The sequence below is a fragment of the Camarhynchus parvulus genome, chromosome 11, assembly GCF_901933205.1.
Source record: "Camarhynchus parvulus chromosome 11, STF_HiC, whole genome shotgun sequence".
Classification (NCBI taxonomy): Eukaryota; Metazoa; Chordata; class Aves; order Passeriformes; family Thraupidae; genus Camarhynchus; species Camarhynchus parvulus.
In genome coordinates, this window is record NC_044581.1 from 9,344,459 (window position 1) to 9,367,333 (window position 22,875).

The following is a 22,875-nucleotide window of genomic DNA, read 5'->3' on the forward strand; positions in this document are numbered from 1 at the left end:
AATGTGACAATGGGAAGCCCTGTGCTGGGCAGTGTCTATTTAGTCTTTTCTGAGTTTATGTTTATGGGGTTAAAGACACAGTGTAAATCAGATGAAAGTGTTGGAATCGTAAGTATCTACACCTTCCCTTCCTTGAGGAAACAAGTACACTGTAAATAATACTCCATGAAGATCCTCCTCAATTATAGCACTGGAATAACTCAGTAAAAAATCCTTACCTTGCCCTGATCAGGACACTTATGTAACACGTGTCATTTCTGACAACAATTCATTTTGTCCTCATACATAGTCCTGGCAAAGCTGATCAGGTTAGATATTTAGGATGGTAATTTGTAAAAAATGACAGGTGATGGTTTAGGGAATTAACTTGTTTTGGTACTGTGGCACTGGAACAGCTGAGGAACAGCTCTGGCCCTTTGCTTGCAGGTCTCAATAGAGTAACTCCCCTGCAAACCCTCAGCACATGATTCTGTCACCAACTTTCCTTCAGGAGGTTCACCTGAGCTGCGGTGTGTATGAGAAAAGTCTGGTTGATCTGTTTCAACTTTAGTCAAGGAATTCAAAGCTGACTTCAAAAAATTCAGTCAGCAGCTCCTGGCGCTTCTAATGAAGAACAGTTCAGATCATGTTCTTGGGCATGGTTTTGTTTCATGTCTGGCAGGGCAGGTTTCTAGTGCAGATGAGGAAATTCTGGATTGTAACATGTAATTGCAAGTTGAAGCACTAAATTCCTTGGTTGCTTTTGACCTGGTAATCTTAAACATGTGATTCTTTAAGGGTTTTGCTTTGTGTAATGAAATACACTCTTGAATTACCTTATGTAAAGTTTTTGGCACACATTTTATTTCTTGTCTTACATACTGTTGTTTTGGGTTCATGACTTCATTTGTCTATGAAGGTGCTATTTATTTTTGCACCTAGTTAATCCTGTGTGGAGTCAAATTTGAACAAGTTTTGTCATCTCCCTTTAATATCCTTCTCCATTTGAATGATGGTTCAACGGCTTCTTTAAATGCTGTCTATCTAATGTGTTTTGGAATTCATGTTTATTTATAGAAGGGATGAAAAGGGATGAGCCTTTCAGAAGTGACACTCTATTCCCCCTGTGTTTTAGAATTCAGTATAATTTTAAGTGCAAAAGGAAACCTTTAAAAAGCAGAAGCAATGGAATATCTTGGCAGGAAACCACAGATATTTGGGACTCTGAAATGCTGCTGGTGCCAGGTGTACCAATGCAACAAACATTTTTATATTCCTTGGAATAAAGTCCTCACTAGGGGCATTTTGATGCCATTATTTTGGATGATTATTCTGCAGGATGCTGTGTTGAAGGCCGGTCATGTGCAGTTCCTGTGAAGTCATGCAACTTGTGTTTTCTCAGTCACTGACAAAAGCAATTCAGAGTCCGATGCTGACATTGAACTTAAGAAAGGGTAGAACCATTAGTTTTGTATGAAATACATAAAATGGAAGAAAATACATTATCCATGTCTCCAGATTGCTTCCAAATCTTTTCTAGCTGTAACATGACAAAAGTGTGTTTTCCTTGAAACTGATTTGTGAACTCTGGGCAGTAGGGTAAGGATCTATCTTGGGGTCTGCAGTACTTGACATGTTTCATACTAAAAATTCTGTGGGTCTACGAAAAACAAATAAATGTATCTCCTGTTGTTACTAGTCAGTGTTAAATATTGAGGTTAATTAGTTAAGTATGTGACAGGGACAGCATTTTGTTCAGAAATTCATGATTTTGGGGTTTATGTTGTGTTTTGTCAAAGTCCTGCACAACACTATTTGAGTGTGTCTGCCTTAGGTTTCCCAGGTTTCAACCATTTAAAAAAATGAACTTCAAGGCCTTTTTGGTTACCTCTGCTTTGAATCATTTCAGTTAATGAATATAATTTTTTTTTTCCAGTCACCCAGCATGGGCACCCTGATGGGGGTGTATCTGCCATGCATGCAGAATATCTTTGGGGTCATTCTCTTCCTTCGGCTGACCTGGATGGTGGGAATGGCTGGAGTTCTTCAGTCCTTCCTGATTGTATTGCTTTGCTGCTGTTGTGTAAGTACTTAGGTACAGTAATGCATGTGACAAAACCTCTGTGAAACTACTGGGGAACTTGGGGAGGCAGCGGTGTAGGTGCTTGTGTAAAGAAAAGTCAGATTTAAGTCAGGCACTTTTGCTATGTTCATAGCTGCAGGATTTTTAATTTTTTTTTTTTTACTGTTATTTCCAAACTGGCAAACTGTAGTGTAAATACAGTCTTACAAATAGTGTTTGTTCAGCAAATAGCTGTTTTCCATGCCTGCCCCAGGTGTGGGCTGCCTGCTTTGCTGGACCAGCCTTGGTTGGAATCACAGCTCTGCAGATGGAGGAACACCTGCATTCCCTTATCTTGCTTTGTCTGCAGACACCCACTGTTGGACCTGATAAAGCAGGGGCCATCTCTCAAACAGAAGTCTCAACAGCTCAGTGATTAAATTCCTGCTGCCCTTGTTTTCTTTTAGATAGTGAGAGGCAGAATAAATAGAAATGCTGTATTGTATATGCAGAAGTGGCTTTATTTTATCAAGAAATAAGTTATGTTTTAAAAAATGTTGTTGGCACAATTGCTTCCTTTTCCCTGTTTTCTCCAGACTATGTTGACAACCATATCAATGAGTGCAATTGCCACGAATGGTGTTGTTCCAGGTAAGTCTAGTTAGCGTCTCAGTTGTGTTAAAAAGGTAAAAAAAACCACCCAAAATCTAAGTTGCTATAAGCTGTTAACATGGTTTTATTCTAGAGAAATTTGCTTAATCCAGAATACAAAGCCTGAATTAATATCTAATATTTCTTCTTGTTATCAATCAGACTATAGATCAATTGATATCATTTTTACCATGTGCTAACAAAAATGATACCTCAGTTAAACCTCAAAATAGCAGATACAATGTATATAATTCTGTTGTATTCTTTTTGTGAATATTTAAACATTTATAGCAATAAATTATAATTTTGCTCTCACTTTTCTTGTTTCACAGCTGGTGGCTCCTATTTCATGATATCTAGGTCATTGGGCCCAGAGTTTGGTGGAGCTGTAGGGCTGTGTTTTTATTTGGGAACAACATTTGCAGGAGCCATGTATATCCTTGGTGCCATTGAGATTTTATTGGTGAGTAGTACCAGAGCAATCCTGCTTTAAAGACAAATAACATACAGAAAGTGCCCCAGTACTCTGGTCCCATATTTGCATACACATTTACAGGAAGAGACTGGAAGATCTCTTCCAGTTCCTTGGTGTCCAGTTCTTTACCTCTGGTGCTTCCCTCTGGAAGCTGCACACACTGGGTGTGCAGACTGGGAGCTCTTCTGACAAGACAGATGAAAGTGTGACTGAATCCAGGACTCATGCTCATCTTTGGTAAAGGTGGCTCAGTTGTACTGCTGACATAGAAAGAGCTGTTATCTCTTGACTTTTCCTGTAAAAGATTCCCAGTGAAGAGCATGCTGCAGAATGCAAAGCGATTTACATTTCTAGTACTGTACACAATCCCAATCTACATATGCATTGTTAAATACCTTAAAATACCCTAAAAAGTGTCAGTGACTGTAGCTGGCCACTACTAAAAAAGCAGATGGCTGTATTGCCTTTGATTTTAGCTGTCACTTCTGTAATCTTCCAACTGTGGAGCTTAAATACTGAAGTTATTTAAATAGTTAATAACTAGTTAATAGTTAGTTGTTATAACAATCCCAGTTTTAACATAGAGTTCTGTGCTGGTGTTCCTCCAGTTCACTTTTGCTTTCTCTTTGTTCCAGACATATATTGTGCCACAAGCAGCAATTTTTCATCCCTCTGATGCCCACGATGCATCCAGTGCCATGCTGAACAACATGAGGGTCTATGGCACCGTGTTCCTCATCCTGATGGCAGTGGTGGTGTTTGTAGGTGTGAAATATGTCAACAAATTCGCTTCCCTCTTCTTGGCCTGTGTAGTAATATCCATCCTGTCCATTTATGCTGGAGCTATCAAGTCCATCTTTGATCCACCTGAATTTCCGTGAGTAATATTTCTGAACGGGGGCTGTAGCTTTGCCTGTGGGTCTGGAAGTTGGTTACTTTCATGTAGGTTACTTAAAGCTTGTGCCTGATACATTGTTGAAGCTCCATTTTTTTGTGAATTACTTCCAATATTTTTAGCTGTGTATAATGACAGCGTGCAGAGCTCATGGAACTGAAGTTTCTTAGGCTAAAATGAACGTATTATTACACTTTAATTTAAACTGTTTTGGTAGAAGGAAGTCTTGTGGTGAGGCTGATGGAGGCTGACACTGCTCTGCTTCCTGCAAACCAATCCAGTCTCTTGGCCTGCAGCTGTTGGGATTGGAGTGATGGTGTTGCTGGGTTATTTGTGAGTTTTTAGGGAGCAGTTTGGCAGGTCCCTTTCCCCCAGCCAGTCAGACACCACATGCTGCCCTCATGGTTGGAAATTCATGGTGTGGTCAGCTCCTTGCTGAGAAACTGGGCATCTCTTGGGAGTGTGATGTGGGGCTGTGTGAGGCTCCACAAAAGCTTTCCCTGTCTGTGAGGAGCCTGCCCTGCACCCAGCAGGGGCTCCTTGGCATGTTGGCAGCTCAACATGGAATCAGCTTCTTCAACTCAACTGGGGCAGCAGGAATGTGGATGTATTTTTTGTATATTCCTGTGTTTTACCAGGAATGCAAACTGTGTTTTCTGATGCTGCTGACAAGAGATGAATGGAATGGAAATAGAGGAGTTGGATCTGCATAACTATTCACATCTTGAAATGCTTTGACCATAACTCAGTGCTTGCATCCCTCAAGTGTTCCCTTTGGATATTTAAGGCCCAATGATTATAGTGTTTTACAACAGTGGAGGTTTACAGCAGTAAAAGTACAACAATGTCTCTACATCCCCTTCATTATCTCTTAGATTGCTCTTGAATGTTTTCCCTATCTTTCTTCTTGGAGTGTAATCCTTTTTTTTTTCTCCCTGAAGTAACAAGATAGTGTATTTATTTTTAATTTTGTAGGGGAAGGCTTCTTGGAAGTTACAGTTCACAGGCCTGCAAACTGTGCAAGAACAGCCCTGTGTTTTCCGTTTTCCTGTCTTCAGTGATAAATAGGACCTGTGAAACAATTAAAATGGAATTAAAATTAATTAAAATTAAAGAAGCTTTATTTTCCTGTGGGTGTTTTCTGACAGTGGGAAGAAAAGCTAAATGAGCTTTTAGGAGCTGGAAGCTGTTACATTACATCACTGTCTTGTGGAATTGTCTTTAGACAAATAGATTAAAATTTTTTCAGTGCTGAAACAAATGATGTTTGTGGTTAAATGAAACAATAGCCAGTGGAGGATTTTAACAATTAAGGACAGTATCTGCTGACAAGAAGAACCTGTGCTTATTGGGATTTTAATACATGTTCCTAATTTTAAATCCAAAATGTCTATATTGCAATTCAAGTGTTACAATGTAGAAACTGGGCTAATGAGATTCCAAATATCTTTAGATATTCTAAATATCTAGTAATTTGAATTCTAGTACTCTTCACATTTCTTCCACTCCAGTAGTTCTGTTTTAATAAAAAAAAAGAAACGAATGCCAAGCAACAAAAAAATCAAAAGTTGTCTTAATTGTTCCCTTCTATTGTTTAACATAAATACATCAAATTCCATAAATCAAAAAAGCAACTTTGTGTTTCTGGCCCTTAAAGGGACAGATACAGTCTTTTCTGTGCTACAGCCATCCTTTTGGAGGTGAGACATGCTGTAGCACAGTAGAGCCACTGGAAGTTTCCACATGATATACAAGAGTAAGTATGGGTAAGTGTGGATTTCATTTTCCCATTTACATTCAATAACTCTGGTGTTCATGTTTCCCTTCCAGGATTTGCATGTTGGGCAACAGGACTCTGTCAAGAGATCAATTTGATGTTTGTGCCAAAACTGTAGTTAAGGATAACATGACTGTGGCCTCCAAGCTCTGGGAACTCTTCTGCCACAGCACAAACTTAACCACGGAGCACTGTGATGAATATTTCCTAATGAACAATGTCTCGGAGATAGCAGGAATTCCAGGAGCTGCTAGTGGCATTTTAATAGGTATGGTAGAAGCTTTTTTTCCCCTTAAAGAGGAGGCATGCTGAGCAGCTGAAATGGGTCAAACTCTTCCCTGCTGGTTAAGAAAAAAGGAATGAAGAAATGTAATTACAGTGAAGAAAATGATCGTCAATAAAGAAAATCTTATAACATTTAAAAAAGAGGAGATGGAACTTGTGTGCTGATACAGTACTTGTCTCCTGTAAAATTGATTAAATTTCCCTTGTTCATCTCATAATTTCAGCATGAAGTCAGCTGTAATTTTAATTTATACTAACATGAATAAGTTATTAAAATTTTTCAGAACTCTGTAGTGACAGCTCTCTTCTTTAGACAGGTTAACATTATGCCCTGAAAGATAAGAGTATTTGTATAGGAATAATGTGTCTCCTTCTTTGCCCACTCCTGAATAAAGTGTAATTGAAAAGTGTTCATTATTGAAATGAACACCAGAGAGCAGGTGCTGAGTGCAGGCTCTGAGTGCCAAAGGTTCCCATTTCCACAGAAACCAGCAGTCTAGTTTCTAAGATTACAAGAAGACACAGCATTTGTTAGTGAAATTTCAAATGCCAGACATATAATTCTGTAATTCTTCCACTGACTGAAGAACAAACCCATTTCTGTCTAGAAAACTGGTTGATATTGCTTTGCATTCTCTGAGCTACTGTGTTGTGTGCTGGCTCATAAAAATATTCAGTGTATTTCCTTGGGTTGAAGTAGGTATGAGGTTAAAAGAATGTTACATTTAGTAATAATAAAGTTTAAGTTGCTTAGACTTCTCTAGACTATTGATACATGTTTGTGGTTTTCCTGTGTTGATCACTGAATTGTAAATACAGTTGTAAACCCCTTATAATGAGAACAGGTTTGAACTGAAACATGCTTTTCTTTTCTGTGGTCTGATAATAACCTTGAAGACAACTTATGGAGCAATTATTTGGAGAAAGGAGAGATACTGGAGAGAGCACATCAGCCCTCTGTGGATGTGGCAGGCCAGAAGAACAACCTGCACCTGTATGTGCTCTCAGATATCACCACGTCCTTCATGGTGCTGGTTGGCATCTTCTTCCCTTCAGTGACTGGTGAGAATGCTGGCAGGAGGGGCCTGCTGGGGCTCTGAGCTTCCTCCTGCCCTGTCATCTTACCAAAATGTGCTTTCAGGGATCATGGCTGGTTCAAACAGATCAGGGGACCTCAAAGATGCACAGAAGTCCATCCCTGTTGGAACAATTCTTGCCATTGTCACCACATCACTAGTCTGTATCCTTTTCAAATTACTGGACTGCTGGGACATTGTGTCTGATTTCTGGAACTGCTTTCAGCTCACCACATTGTCAGTGCAAGTATGACTGGCCAGTGGGGGAAAAAACCCAAAACAACAGAACATTAATCCTAGAGCTGAAAGAATTGTAATTATTATCCCATTACTTTCCATCCCCTTTTTTGTGGTGGGTCCTTTTCTTTTGCATTCCCATTGCTGTTCTTTGCCACACAGTGATCTCTAGCTTTTCATGCTGGTGGTGTACTTGGAGAGGTTTTTTTTAAGGTTGCAGTGAAACATTAAGATGAGGGGAGGCTTTAATGGGAGAGTTCATAAATTTCAGTTCCTTTTTCTAAAAAAAAAAGCCTTTTCTTTGGAGTGACATTAAGGAGTATAGGTTTTCTTGAACATTTTAGAACAAGATAAACTGGAGTCGGAAATTAGACAATGTTCCCAAGTGTTTTTGCAGCTCTTCAGGGCTTAGGACAACAGGAGCTTTGCTTAGGAAAGACTGTCTTCATCTCTGCTCTCCTGCTCAGGAAGAGATGAGCCAAGATCTTTCAGCTTTATCTAGCTCTTGTTGTCCTAAAAGACAATTTATCAACGTAGAAAACTAAAAAAAATAAGTCAAAAGAGCTTTCTGAATCAGTTTCACCAAAGGGCAGCTGGCTGAGATGGTGACTCTCCTGGAAATTCTGCTGTTTCATTCCTGTTTTTTTGCCAAGCTGTAAATCAGGATGCAGCTTGCTTGTCTCAGTTCTTAAGGAATGCAGCATTTCCCTGCTGTCACTTTGGGAACTGACCCTGTACCAAGAAGTCAGCATTTTCTGTGGATGTAATAAATATTAAAAGAGGTCAGAGCTTCAACCCCCAGCTCTGCTGGCAGCTCTGGCCTCACCCAGTGGGTGATTGGATCTGGATGTGTCCCTGTTCATGCCACACCAGGGTGACACTGTCACTTTCAGGGGCAATGTTTCTCCTGGGATTGCAGTTTGTAACTTACAGTTGCATTTGGGGGTAGAATTCAAGGTTTAACCATTTGTGTGACCTTAATTCACAAGGTCAAAAACTTTACTGGAGCGCCAGATCCAAAAAGCCTGAGGTATTTTGTACTCCCCATTGCAGAAGCAGTGCAGCTAATAACAAGCAAACCTGATAGCCAAAGACTTATTGGTGATGTGAATGCCAGCAGAGATACAAAAACAGAATGTGGAAGGTAATGGTTTGCTGTATGTTCAAAATATCAGACATGGGAGAAGGAGAGAGAAAAGAAAGATTTTTATATCAGCTTCTCTATTAGCAGAAGATTAAATCAACATTTTAGTATAAAAATGCTTCATTCGATTTCTTCTCCTTTATCATAACACTTAAACCTGTCCTTTTTAAAAACTGAAACTTAGAAGAAGCTTTCTCTGTAACATTAGGAGGTGCATGTGAGCAGTGGGACATTAATTTTCTTGCCAGCTTTGCCATGTACTTGTGGAGAAGCTGGAGTGCAAGTGCCACAGGATGGAGGCACATGCTGTCCTTTCCACAATACTTTCATCTGCCATGTCTAAATAAATTCTGCTTCCTTAGCACACTCTGTCCTCCAGACTTCAGTTGTGTGTTATTATTTGGAGCCTGCATAGAAGGTGTTGTCCTGAGAGATAAGTAAGTGTTACTGCTTTAATGCTTTCCTTTGTTTTACTTTTTTTTACAATGTAGGTGTGTTCTTGCCTGTTTTCTCTGCATGCCCCACTCCTCTCCTTGTTGTTTTTTTCTTTTTAATTAATGGTGGTGTACCTTGAGATTTTTTGTTTTTTGGTTGCAGTGAAACATTAAGATGAAGAGAGACTTTAATGGGAGAGTTCATAACTTTCAGTTCCTTTTTCTAAAAAAAAAAAAGCCTTTTCTTTGAAGTGAATTTAAGGTGTATTTTTAATTTTTTAAAAAAAGTATTTACTTCTGGGTGTCTTTTAAATCATATTTGTTTGTAAATTGTAAGCACAGTTTTTGGAATCTTCTTGTATTCCATTTGATATTTTCTGGCATGGCACCCTCAGATTTTCCATCCTGTGTCTTAGTTCTTGGATTTTTTTGGTTATAGTAGAAAAAGAAATAATGTTGTGATGATAATGCAAGAATTTTGAAATATGTGTAATGAAAAGAAATGTTGAAATCAAGCTGCAGACACTTCCAATCTGTCTATCAGAGATATTTGATTATTTGCTTAGATATGAGATATTTGATTATTTGATTAGATATGAGATTATTTGCTACTTTCTGTGTTCTCTAGTTAAGAAAACAATATAGTGTTATTAATAATACACGATAGCATACTAAAAATATGGTATCATTAATAATAGTATTTAAATGACCTGCTAAAAGTGCCCTGAAAACCCCAAAGCTGAGTCCCAAAGCAGTCTCGGAGTCTGAGAGTGGCTGTGTTGCTGCTGCAGGTTCGGTGATGCGGTGAACAGGAACCTGGTGGTGGGGACGCTGTCCTGGCCCTCGCCCTGGGTCATCGTCATCGGCTCCTTCTTCTCCACCTGCGGGGCAGGGCTGCAGAGCCTGACCGGGGCCCCCCGGCTGCTGCAGGCCATCGCCAAGGACAACATCATCCCCTTCCTCTGGGTGGGTACCTGCACGGGCTGCCCGCTCCTGCTGCCTCGCCAGCTGCCTGCCTGACTGACCTTGTGCCCTTCAAATCACATTTATTCTCCCCAGTTTGCCCAGCGCTGAAGGGAGGGGCAGCATTTTTTATTTTGATGGGTTTTTTTGCTTTTGTTGGAAACAAAGAATACTTTGAAGGATTTTTAACTAGACTTACAGGGAAATTTTATCTAGAAGTTTAGCGTCTAATTTTGTAAAGCATGGCAAGCCATTAGAATAATTTGACTCCTTCCTCTAGAGAAGGAAGTATGTAGGAGAATTACTGTTGATTGAAAAAAGTATAATTTTCTTTTTTCCCATGACAACCTTATGAAATAGCAGGAGGATGTGCTTAATGTTTCTGTTTCTTCAGATCTTTGGTCATGGAAAAGCGAATGGTGAACCAACGTGGGCTCTTCTGTTAACAGCATTAATTGCTGAGCTGGGAATCCTTATTGCTTCACTTGACATGGTGGCTCCAATTCTCTCAATGTAAGAAACAGCCTGGTTGCTGTCTCAGGGGGAGAATAGAAATACTCTTGAGTTTTGCTAGTTTGATTGCCTTTCAGAACTATATCTTAAACCAGTAAAGCAAATTCCCAGAGCCTGAGGTCCACTTCTGTAATTTCTATGAATCCTCTGACTTCAGGCTCTACATATAAATCTGTTTGTTTCTGCTCTGGAGTATTCTGTGGATAAGCAAGTTTTTATTATGTTTTTATTTGGTTTGAAAAAACATTTTAATCACAGAACAATGACAGCATCATGTTGTAAACAGATCTAACTTCATCCAATTAAAAAATTGTTCCAGCTACTTTATGCTAATAGTTCAGGCTAATAAAAATCAGAGGGGTTGGGGTACAGGGCATAGGAGAGGGCAGTGAGGTTTTGACTTGAAATCAATCATGCAATCATAATATATGCCAGGATCTATAAATGTGCATACTAAAAGGTTTTGCACTTTGTTTTGCAGGTTTTTCTTGATGTGTTACCTCTTTGTTAATCTTGCATGTGCAGTCCAGACACTTCTGCGAACCCCGAACTGGCGGCCGCGCTTTAAATACTACCACTGGTGAGTGGAGGGCTGGCACCTCTCTGAGCCTGCAATCTGCACGTGGGAACCTTCTCCAGGAGGGCAGGGAGCATCTTTTATTGCTCTGGGTTGTACACAAGAGCCAGACTCAGATATGTCATGGCACAAGAGTTTCATTTCAACAACAGGACACTAAAACTGGTGGGACTGGGGACAGCCAGTGGAGGCTTTGCTTTCACTGCCAGTTCAGCAGAGACAGTTTAAAGAAAAAAGAGCAAGAATGTAATTGACTTGTTTTTAAAGCTTTTCTGCCCCACTACTTATTAATACCATTGCTTTTCATTTTAGGGCCCTCTCATTTTTAGGCATGAGCATTTGCCTGGCGCTGATGTTCATTTCATCCTGGTATTATGCTTTGGTAGCTATGCTCATTGCAGGCATGATTTACAAGTACATTGAGTACCAAGGGTAAGTATTACCTGGATAAGAAAGGGTAAGAGGGAGGCTGGATCTCTTTAATAAATTATCCCTGGAGTCTTCACATTTGGAAAAAGAACTGTCCAGAGATGACTTTGGAGGGCTTTCCTTATTAGTTAATTTTTGTTCTCATTGTTTCACTGTGACACTGCTAAGCAAAAGCCCCTGAAGTACTTTGTTGAGTCTCTAAAGGTGTTAGAGGAAACATGAATCACAGGAAGTAGAAAGCTGGTTGGGATCTATCTGCTGTGTACTGCACATGATTACTTTAGGCCGAGAACAGCTGATGCCAACCATTATATTCCAATTTATCTGGTGCAAAGGTCTGTCTAGAACAGTCCTTGAAAAGTTGAATTGGCTGCTTGGGTTGCTGGAGATCAGCATTGGATGGAGTCAGGCTTTCTAACTTAATTTGGCCTATTAACTAAATTGGATGTTGAAATGCCAGATGTCTGTATATGCTTGGGAAGCCTTCTCTGTAGTGTTGATTACAAATTAAGCCCAGAATGGTGGTTCATCATATATATTTTACTGAAACATCTTCACTTTTCTTATGTGATCTGTGATATCGCAGACATTCATGCACAAATTATAAATGTCGATGCCATACATGTCGTGTTATTAAACTCACTGTAAGGTGCTCAGGTCTCTATAGCCTGATGTAAGTGTGCAGCTGAGTGCTCCTGGAGACATGTGTTGGCTGAAGTGTTTGTTCTTCACAGGGCAGAGAAGGAGTGGGGTGATGGCATCCGGGGCCTGTCGCTCAGCGCTGCCAGATACGCCCTGCTCAGACTGGAGGAGGGCCCTCCGCACACCAAGAACTGGAGGTACTCACCCTGGACTGGTGAAATGGCTGGCATGGTTATCTGCTTACACTCAAGGAATTAAACTGGACTCTAAACAAGATGTGTGAATGAATTTAAATGCCCAGGATATTAAAAAAAGTGTTGAGTTTGCAGTAAGCTGTCCTGTCACTCTTTGGATCCTGTATGGGCAGACCTTTAGTGCCCTTTGGATCTTTAACTGGACTCCAAATTGGTGAATTCAGAAGTTGAACCTGGGGAAACTGGAGGTCTGTGAGTACAGGGGTGTAGAGGCCAGGAAATGAGCAGTGGCCAACATTATTCCTTCTGATGTCATCCCCTCTTGGTGTTGAAAACAGAGTGGGCAAGAACCCTCTTCTTGGTTGGGCATTGCACAACCCTTGGGCTCTGAACAAGAGCAATAGGAATCTATCAAGGACAGAGTTTTATAAATCTTTTTATACTTGTTCAGACAGAAAGTGACTCGATTGATTGTATAGCAATACCTTAAGGAACAGCTGGCTGGTGGGATCTGTGTTTGGATGAAAATATTTGTGTTTTCCACGTGCCAGGTTTCTGGAGACAGAACACAGATATTTTCTTGGCACAAGTATCCAGATAGATCTGGGAGAACAACCTTACAGTACGAGCACTATGTGTGCTCCAGTAGTACTTAAAAGAGCCTTGAAAAACATGCCTGTAAATAAAACACTAGTGCAAGCCTCTCAAGCTGGGTATATCAGCAGGTTTTATTACTGGCAGCACAATGCAGCAGCAGAATTCCCACAGTTTCACATCGACTTTTAACCAAGAGAAACAAAATAGTAAGTAAAATCCCTCGAATGTGTGAGAGACAGAAAGAATGTTTCAGAGTTAAAATTTAAGCACAATAGAAGAGATGAGAGGCAGTTTTTTTACATGTGTTATTGTTCAAACTTAAGTTAAAAAATACATTGTCTTTTTTATTTTCTCCAGGCCTCAGTTGCTGGTGCTTCTGAAACTTGATGAAGATTTGCATGTAAAATACCCTAGACTGTTAACATTTGCATCCCAGCTGAAAGCTGGTAAAGGTTTGACTATCATAGGATCAGTCATCCAAGGGAATTTCTTGGAAACTTATGGAGAAGCCCAGGCTGCTGAGCAGGTCAGTGTCCTAAATCCTGAAGTAGAAAGGGGTGAGTGGGCAGGTAATGCAAAATTTTGTTTTGTAATCAAATGTGGAAAAAAGCATCTTGATAAGGCTTCCATGAAACACAGAACAGGTTCAGCAGTGCTACAGCTGTTCAGTAAGGGACTTGCATAAATGTTTCAACTGCCAGTTGTGCCTTTGGGAATGCAGATCAATGCTCACCATTGTAAACAGCCTTACTGCATAAAACTGCCTTCATTTATAGGAAATAATGACTGTAGAAGTTTCTGTGTGCTGCTTAATGGAGGGAAGGGGACTGTTTAGTTCTGAATATTCCAAGTAAAAAGTTTTTTATGGAAAGAGTGATAAGGTAGTGGAATGGTCTGCCTGGGGAGGTGGTGGAGTCACCATCCCTGGATGTGGCACTCAGTGCCATGGTTTGGTTGAGGTGTTAGGGCATGGGTTGGACTTGATCTTAAATGTCTCTTCCAACCTAGTGATTCTGTGATTTCAGTAACTGTTAAACTTAGCAAATGTGTTCTTTTTCAGTGTGTTGATAAATTTATTACAAAAAACATTGAAGGATGGTCCTGAAAGTTTTTTAATAAATTACTTAATTTTCCTCATTGTGTAAACATGACATCATAGCCCTATTTACATCTGTATAGATTCAGTGTATTTGCTTTCTTCCCCAGAGGCTTTTTCTGTAGGAAAATTGTTACAAAAGGAAAGCTAATTAATGGGCTATGTGTTGATTAAGTTTGTTTAGTTTTTAAACCAATAAAAGGTATACTTGCTCGTGTGGGGGATTTGGTGCTTATATTTGTAAATTTAATATAACACAGCATGTTACATGGGAATCTGAAGCTGGAAATCCAGCTTGGGTTTAAAAAGGTGAATGTTACAGAATTAGAAAATGGAAAGTAAAATAGTAACACAGATATCATTATCTACTACTATGAATAAGAGATGATACCACAAACCAAAAAATCTTTTAATCTGTTAGAAATGCTGATGTTTGAAAAGAGACTGTGTTTTAAACAAGTGGATGTTTTCTCTTTTATTTTATGAAGGAAATCTGATGAGCAGAACTTTGCATTGTAATATGCTTTACCTATGGACATGTGAACCAGGAATTTACATTACAATCTCATGACAAAGAAATATCCTGTCTATAAAGGAGTTCCTTTTGGAAAGGAAAACTGAGATTTTTTTCCTTGTCTGTCTTTCAGACTATTAAGAATATGATGGAAATTGAGAAGGTTAAAGGATTTTGTCAAGTAGTTGTAGCCAATAAAGTTCGAGAAGGAATTGCTCACTTGATCCAGTCCTGTGGACTCGGTGGCATGAAGCACAACACTGTGGTTTTGGGGTGGCCCTATGGCTGGAGACAGAGTGAAGATCCAAGGTCATGGAAGACATTTATAGGTGAGGCTTTAAAGGTTTTGTATGATCAGACGTTGTGAACAGAGATGTTTATTACAGACATGAGATTTTAACAGAATCGTTGTAAGATTGGTTTTGAGTTTGTCTTTTTTTCTAGTATTGATGGAGAAGTAGGTATTTTCTCACAATACTGCTCTGTTTGAAATACCAGTTCCTTTAGGTGAAAGACCTAAGAAAGACCTTAAAAGATTAATCTGGCAGCTAAAACTCATGTGTCTAATGAATGGGTAAAAAATTATGGGCTTGAGACATGCTGGTTTTGTGGCAAACTATAATATGTTTCCTAGATAATCTCTGTTTTGTCAGTGGTTCTAACCTATCCTTCTCCAGTGGATAACACTCTTCTTGCCTCTATCTCTCTCCTTCTACTGTGGTCCAGTTACTTAATCAAATTAGAACAGAGCAGATGCTGTCTCCTCATGCTTAGCTTTGAAGGTTACTGCTTTACTGTCCAGTGTGAAATAAGGCTTGTGTTCCTGTGAGTCTGCTTTATCCTGGCTTTGTCACTGGGACTGACCTGTCTGTGCAAGCCTTGCTGTGCATACTTTTCTTTATTTAAGTGAAGACTTTTATGGTTTGCTCAGTGAGTATTGTTTTTCTAGCCATAAATGACTCTTGCAGAATTGGAAGTGACTGTGTTCTCCCCTTCCTGGGCAGGTACTGTTCGCTGCACAACTGCAGCTCATCTGGCTCTGCTGGTTCCCAAAAATGTCTCTTTCTACCCCAGCAACCACGAGCGTTACAACGAAGGCAACATTGATGTATGGTGGATTGTGCATGATGGAGGCATGCTGATGTTGCTTCCTTTTCTTCTCAAACAGCACAAAGTAAGCAGCTACACAGAGAATGTCCCCCACCTATTTCTGCATTCTTTAGATTAAAGAGACATGGTCCAGTTGTAGAGCCTGTATTGATAAATGAGAGTGGACATGTTGCTAAGTTTCTGTTTTGTAGAGCAAAGTATTATTGGTACAAATAACTGAGAGTTGGTGTTCCCTCACCAGGTTTGGAGAAAATGCAAAATGAGAATTTTTACTGTTGCTCAGATGGATGATAACAGCATCCAGATGAAGAAAGATTTGGCTACTTTCCTCTATCAGCTCCGAATAGAGGCAGAGGTAGAAGTGGTAGAAATGGTAAGGGAATTGAGCCCATTTTTCACTTTATTATGCTTATGATGATGTTTGGTTATGACTTGAATACAAACACAATATTTTTCCTTATTTCTGCAGCACAATAGTGATATCTCAGCATATACTTATGAGAGAACTCTTATGATGGAGCAGAGATCTCAGATGCTGAGGCAGATGAGGCTGACAAAAACTGAGAGGGAAAGGGAGGTATGTCATTTGTGGTTGTTCTCTATGGGCTGCTGAGGGAGATGACACAAAATGCCTTCCTAGCAGTGTGTTATGTAGCTGCTGCTTAAATTTAACTCCTGTCCTCTAAAGATATAAGGAAATACATCTAGTGTAGCTTTTTTTGTTTCCCAAAATTGCATGTAGTTCTTGGGTTTTTTTTCTTTATATCCGGTATTTGTGTCAATTTATAGCATATCCTGTTTTCCTACTGAAGATGTCTTTCCAGTTTGGACTTACAGAACATGTGACTATGATGTCTATGACATGTATCTATGAAAGATGATCCATCTTTTCTGCATGGGTTTGTTAAGCTTTTTTTTTTCGTTGTCAAAACCAAAAACCTTTTTTTTGGGCTGGTCTTGTCTGTTGTTCCTGACCATTTCATGATGTGAGCTGGACTGACATTTTTTTCTTGTACAGATACAGGCTTCTGTCAGTCCAAATTCTGCTTGGCTTACACCCATCAAAACTGTTAAAAGTCAGTTTGGTATGTAAGACTTTTGGCTAGGGCAGATGCCTGGTATCAGAACTCTCCTGAAGGCTAAATTGAGTGAGCAAAATAAAAGATACAGTGGAAGAAAACATCTATAATTATTTAAAGAGCACTAGAGAACATAAAATAAAGTCTCTGAGTTCACCTGGTCACTCGTGTGCCCTCCAGGCTCAGCTTGTCAAGGACAGACATTCAATAGCACGTCTGGAGAGCCTCTACTCAGATGAGGAAGATGAGGCAGACCCTGTTCCTGAGAATATCCAGATGACCTGGACAAAGGAGAAATGTGATGCTGAGAAGCGGAACCGAGGCAGTGCTGTGGGGAGCTTCAGAGATCTCATCACCATTAAGCCGTGAGTCTTGTCTAAGTCTACACTTTGCACCTCTTGAAGCTCTACATGTGCTGTGCTTTTAATTATCTTTTGTTTCCTAATCCTTGGTGTGGACTTGTGCTATAAACATTGAGACCTGGCTATGAAAAGACAGCAGTAGCATCCCCAGAAACCTCTAACCAGTCAAATGTGCACACATCCCTCAATGTTTCACTTGGTATAGCCAAATGCTAAATTGGAACTCTTAAATCCTGTGACAGCTTCCCTACTGTCTCCCAAATCCCTCAATGAAACACACTGATAATTTCACTGATCTAATCAGAATTTAAAAGAAAAGATGGTAATTTCACTGTCTAGCGTGTAGAGTGGATGTTTAACCCATAAAGGAAAAGCTGTGGAGATGGTGATGAATGACTTGGAGAAGCGTCTGTGTGTGATAAACCCTCTGAGAGTTGCTGCTGCAGGAGCACTGGCATATAAAAACAGCTACCACTGAAGAGTGAGAAGTAAAGGTCTATTTTGTCTTTGTGTAAAACTGTGTGAATCTCCTGTGACTTCTTTGATTTCCTGCATCTCACATGAAGAGCTCAGTTTTGCATACTTGGCAAAGTTCCAGATTTTTTTTTCCTCATAAATCAGAATTCAAATCTGTTTTAGGCTGAATCCTACTGTAGAACTTCTGCTGAATTTGGTGTTAACTACCTGTACTTTTTCCTCTTCCATGCTTTCAGAGGGTGGGAAATCGTGTAAGTTTGTTATTTAAATTAGAAGTACATTAAGATGATTGAGAGGAAAGACTTAATTTTCTCAGATAAAAGCAGGAAAACTGTGTGTACTGATGGAAGAAAAGGCACTAGAGTTGAGCAGTCTTAGCAATGTTTTAAAGGGAGCAGGATTAGCTACTTAAGCTAAGTATCATTATAAGTAGGATGTAACAAACTACAAGAGTTGTCCTGACGAGAACTAAGGATAGAAAACAATTCCAGTCTGAACCTATTTTCTTAAGCAGAGTATGACACAAGCAGGAGGAAACATTACTCATTTAGAGAAGCTCTCATTGCACAACACTGCTGGGATGTTAGTTCTGGCAGTTTCTGGGCACTAAACAAGCCCTTTCTTGTAGCCTACACCTTCAGATCACTGTAGAGATGCCAGTTTGAAATATCACCTTAGAGAAAACCACATGTTTAGTTTTCAGTTTCCTTTCCAAAACTATACATAGCTAACAACTGCTATGTTCCTGCTGCTGGTTTTTTCCTCACTTCCTGTAAACACAATCTGACCTCAGTGTTGTCCCTGGCTTTCTGAAGAAGATGAGGTGAAGACAGATCCTTGATCCAAATTGAATAAGAACATGAAGTAACAGAGAGGTAATTCACAGTGGGTAAATTACTCTGTTAGCATAATAAACATGGTTCTTCCCACCACATCTTCTTTCTGTGCATATAAATTATTTCTTTGCAAATCTGAATATTCAGAAGAGCAGCAAGGTTACTAAAGAGTTTCACTCATCATGCAAAGCTGAATCAATGAAAGCAGAGATTCATATTTCATTTGTTGCTACTAATACTTGTTTTTATTACATTAAAATGAAGACAAAAACTCAAGTGGAAAAGCCTTAAAAGTATAAATATATTCTAATATATAAACTTTGACAAGTTTATTTATTTCTGTATTCCTTTATGTTACCAAAATAATAAGAAGGCTTGAAATCCCCAAAGGTTACTTTTGAGTTTTGTTCCTGCATGAATTGATGTTATTTTGTGTTAGTATATTCCAAATAATTAATGCTTTTACTTCTCTTAGCCTGGATTTTTAGGGAGCGGAGGTGTGTGAGATTATGCTGCACCTATTTCCCTTTTCTCCCCTAACTTTGAACTAAATGGCTACTCAAGTTTGAAAGTGTGATAGAGGTTTTAGAAACACCTGGGTAAAAGTGTTTCCTGTAAACAGCCGGGCAGAGAGCTTGATTAGTGTCCTGAAGGAGAGCTTGACATCCTTATAACCCTCCAGAAAAGCCCCTTCCATCCAGCCTGCTCTGGGCTGCCATCCTGTGTTTCCCCATTCTGTCACTGCAGTCTGTAGGGGCCCAGCCTTTCTCTGCAGATGCCAACTGCTGTTAACACCAGGAGGGAAGTGTGCTCCTGGCAAGTGTGGCTGAGCACGGTGGTGCCAGGCTCCTGAGAGAGTTTGGTGTTGCCTGGTTCCCAGGCCCATGAGAGAGTTTGGTGCTGGTTCCCAGGCCACTGAGAGAGTTTGGTGCTGGTTCCCAGGCCCATTAGAGAGTTTGGTGCTGGTTCCCAGGCCCCTGAGAGAGTTTGGTGTTGCCTGGTTCCCAGGCCCATGAGAGAGTTTGGTGCTGGTTCCCAGGCCACTGAGAGAGTTTGGTGCTGGTTCCCAGGCCCATTAGAGAGTTTGGTGCTGGTTCCCAGGCCCATTAGAGAGTTTGGTGTTGCTGGGTCTGGAGAGGTGCCTGTGCTGCCCGGGGTGAGGGCTCCTGGCAGGGCTGCCTTCATGGATGACCCTGCAGTCATGACTGTGCCTGGCTGAAGAGCACATCTCCTCGTGCAACTGGGTTCTAATTTCTTATGCAACACTAAATCATCTTTATCAAGATTGCTTTTTGAAGAGCAGTGTAACTTTCTAAACTGGACTTGACTCCAGAGATCTTAAAACCAGCGGACTCGCTGTACCTGAGTAACTCTGGGAATTGTCTTATGTATCTTCATCATAAAGCTTGAAGGAAATCACTGTGTAGAGTTGACATTTAATAGGGCATTTAGGAGATTTGAGTGTGCTTTTGGAGAACCTTTTTAATAATTCAGTGCTCAGAGGTGTGTTTCTAACAGTGAGTCTGGGTGTGCTTCTCCTACAGGAACCAGTCCAATGTCCGAAGGATGCACACAGCGGTGAAGCTCAATGAAGTCATTGTAAATAGATCCCATGATGCCAGACTTGTGCTCCTCAACATGCCTGGTCCTCCAAAGAATACTGATGGAGATGAAAACTGTATCCTTTCAGGCAAGGCCTGGGCCACACAGAAGGTTTTTCTTTAATCTGTTCTCTTGATTGAATTCATTTGGCCACTAGTGCTGTTGAGCTGGGATATGTGACAAAGTTTTCCCTGAGTGGAGGGTAGTGGCTTGTGGCTGTAAGGTGGTAATTGCTTATAGGAAAAAGTGCCACAAACTAGAAGTATTTTGGTCCTTAGAGGGGTACCTGCACTAAGTGAGGCCAGAGCTGAGGGCTATGAGCTGGCCCTGGTCTAACGCCTGTGTATTTTTCTTTTGATGCTTTTTGTCCTTGACTTTACTGAAACAGACATGGAGTTTCTCGAAGTCTTGACTGAGGGTCTGGAAAGGGTACTGCTTGTGAGAGGTGGTGGCCGAGAAGTCATCACCATTTACTCCTGATGTAGAAGCTTCTAACCCTGGGCTACATTTTCGTTCTTGGCCATTACGGACATTCCAGTTTTAAACAGAGAAGAAAAAAAAGGTTTTTTGCCTTTCTCGTCATCCAGTCCTGTTCACTGTTTTTCCATTTGCAACATACATATCTTTTGGGATTGCAGTATTTGTTACACCATCCAATTAGCAACATAAATTGTGAAGCTGCCACATTATTCAGTTTCTGCTTTGGTACCCCAGCATTTGTGCATGTAGTTTTAACACTAAACCTATTTTTAGTCAGCACTGCTATGTGCAGTATTTTTAGTAACTGTATGTAAAGTTAGGACATGAAAGCCAGTTACTGTAAAAAGATTTAAAAAGCTTTTTTTATTAGGTTTGGGGGATAGAAGTGCATTATATAGCAGCTAGTTTCTGCTGAAGTTCAGCTATAAAGCATTTTCTAAGAGCACACTGAAATAAGAGAGGACTGAAAAAGCTTTCCTTTTCTGGGTTTATTTCCAGAACTAAACTCTCAGTATTGGGTAAGAATTTATACTTTTAATACATTTATTGATAGAGATTTAAATAAATTATGTTGACATAGTTGAAATTATGTATGTAGCTTGCTAAAAGTTTTGTTGCTTCTGAGACTTCAGGTTCTGTGAGGCCAGATCCCTATTTATTTTTGTATTTATTTGTCAGAAATATTGGATATGCAGATGCAGACTGTTTAGGAGAACAGAGATCTCACAATAAATTCTGAATGACCAGTGGATTGAAGGACCAGTCCTGTGCAGTTCTTCCATGCTTTGAATTCCTTGCAGACCATCCATCAAAAGTACTTTGGGCATGTTGGAGTCCCGTGTAGAGCCAGGTGCTGAGCTGCACGCACAGCCATGGGAATGCACTTGCACAAGTACAGGGACCTGCTGCTTCATTGTATGCTTTATGCCCTTAGAGGGAAAAGAAGAAAAGAAGACCTATATTAACCAATAAGTCTCTGGAGATTTTATCAAGCCCATTAAGTTGTACTTTATGTACAGAACATTCGTATTTTTTCAATAAAATGTTGCATACACTTTGAAGCTGCTCTCTGTTCTGTGTGTGGGGCGGGTTGGGTTGTGCAGGAGGAGCCTCTGCCCTGCCCTGGTCCAACATTGGCGCTGCTGGACCCAGCAGGTGAGGGCCAAGGGGCTGGGTGCTCGCCCAGATGGCACAAATCCTGCATGGGGGAGCTGCCAGCTCGGACTTCAGAGCAGCTGGGTGTGTGTGAGGAGTGCAGCCTCTGGGGCACTGCCAGAACCCCCAGCCACACCGAGCTCTGCTCCTGTAGCCTACTGAGCACACACAAACTGGTGCCCCCTCAAGATTTCTGTGTCTGGGAGAGTGGTGATCCAAACCAGGGGCAGGAGTGAATGGACAGCCCAGGGACCTGGAAGAAAGGAAGGGATTGAGCCATTTCTGTCCCATGGGCTCTGGCTAGGTGGTGTGCTACTCTGCTGCAGTGGTACTCCTGGGTGTTTCACTGATCACAGCATGGCCATTTGTCTGAGAGATGCAAATCTGAGAAACCATCCAGGCTTTTATCTTGAATAATTTCATAAAGATGCTGTTCATAGGGGTTTAATAGTTAAAGGCTGTTTGTTCTCTCTGTAAAGCCTGTTGTTCTCTTTGTAAATATACCTGATGGGATCAGGATGGTATTCATCTGTGCCAGGATCCCTTTGAGACAACAGCCAGGAAATACCTCTGGGGTGTGCTCTCTGTTGGGTTCTTTATTTTAACAGATTTTTGCTTTTTGATTTTGAAAGCCAAAATTAATATCATGCTTTCAAACCAATGAAAAGAATAAAGCTTTCTTATTTGCAACTACTGTGCTATTTGTACAGATTATTTTTACATCTTTGGGGCACTGAGTAATGGAGGGCAAGTGTACAGCAATTTTGATAGTTAATACCTATTTGCAAACATTCTTTTATAGGAGTAATAATAGAAAATCTTTTGTCCCTCAGACTTTTACCAAATGTGATCTCATTCAAGCACTCTGAGAAATACATACACCTTTTCCTTGTGAAATTTTATGCAATTGGATGATGATTCCACCTCACAAAAGGATTTCAGTGCCATCTGTTACCTGACCCAAGTAATCTGTTAGTGGCTCATTGTGTTTTAACATCAAAGCAACCAAGTGAATCTCCTTACAAATACAGTAGATTGGGTTTTCAGAGGTGATTAGTCCCTGTTGGGGACTAAAAACCTCCACACTAATTCAGCAGTGTGGGGAACCCTAAGGATTTTATAGGTTCCAGTTATGGAAGCCTTCATTACATCCAGCCGGTTCATAATAAGCTCCTCTGAGACTTTGTTCACAGCACTGGAAACAAAGTAGCATGGAAAAGTTTGTGTAAGAAGG

General features: G+C 40.3%; 1 protein-coding gene across 1 annotated transcript in view; it reads left to right on the forward strand.

Moving 5' to 3' along the window:
- SLC12A4 (solute carrier family 12 member 4) overlaps window positions 1-21,547 on the forward strand; it is a 46,958-nt gene extending 25,411 nt beyond the window's left edge. The window contains exons 4-24 of the mRNA XM_030955767.1: window positions 1,916-2,062; window positions 2,638-2,692; window positions 3,025-3,155; window positions 3,803-4,044; window positions 5,893-6,107; window positions 7,022-7,186; window positions 7,266-7,364; window positions 8,961-9,018; window positions 9,807-9,981; window positions 10,373-10,491; window positions 10,973-11,071; window positions 11,381-11,500; window positions 12,232-12,336; window positions 13,288-13,456; window positions 14,674-14,869; window positions 15,545-15,714; window positions 15,892-16,023; window positions 16,120-16,227; window positions 16,910-17,094; window positions 19,949-20,082; window positions 20,395-21,547. Coding sequence (XP_030811627.1) covers window positions 1,916-2,062; window positions 2,638-2,692; window positions 3,025-3,155; window positions 3,803-4,044; window positions 5,893-6,107; window positions 7,022-7,186; window positions 7,266-7,364; window positions 8,961-9,018; window positions 9,807-9,981; window positions 10,373-10,491; window positions 10,973-11,071; window positions 11,381-11,500; window positions 12,232-12,336; window positions 13,288-13,456; window positions 14,674-14,869; window positions 15,545-15,714; window positions 15,892-16,023; window positions 16,120-16,227; window positions 16,910-17,094; window positions 19,949-20,082; window positions 20,395-20,486 — 2,916 coding nt within the window. The 3' untranslated portion in view covers window positions 20,487-21,547. The remainder of the gene's footprint in view (window positions 1-1,915; window positions 2,063-2,637; window positions 2,693-3,024; window positions 3,156-3,802; window positions 4,045-5,892; window positions 6,108-7,021; window positions 7,187-7,265; window positions 7,365-8,960; window positions 9,019-9,806; window positions 9,982-10,372; window positions 10,492-10,972; window positions 11,072-11,380; window positions 11,501-12,231; window positions 12,337-13,287; window positions 13,457-14,673; window positions 14,870-15,544; window positions 15,715-15,891; window positions 16,024-16,119; window positions 16,228-16,909; window positions 17,095-19,948; window positions 20,083-20,394) is intronic.
- Window positions 21,548-22,875: the final 1,328 nt, after the last annotated feature.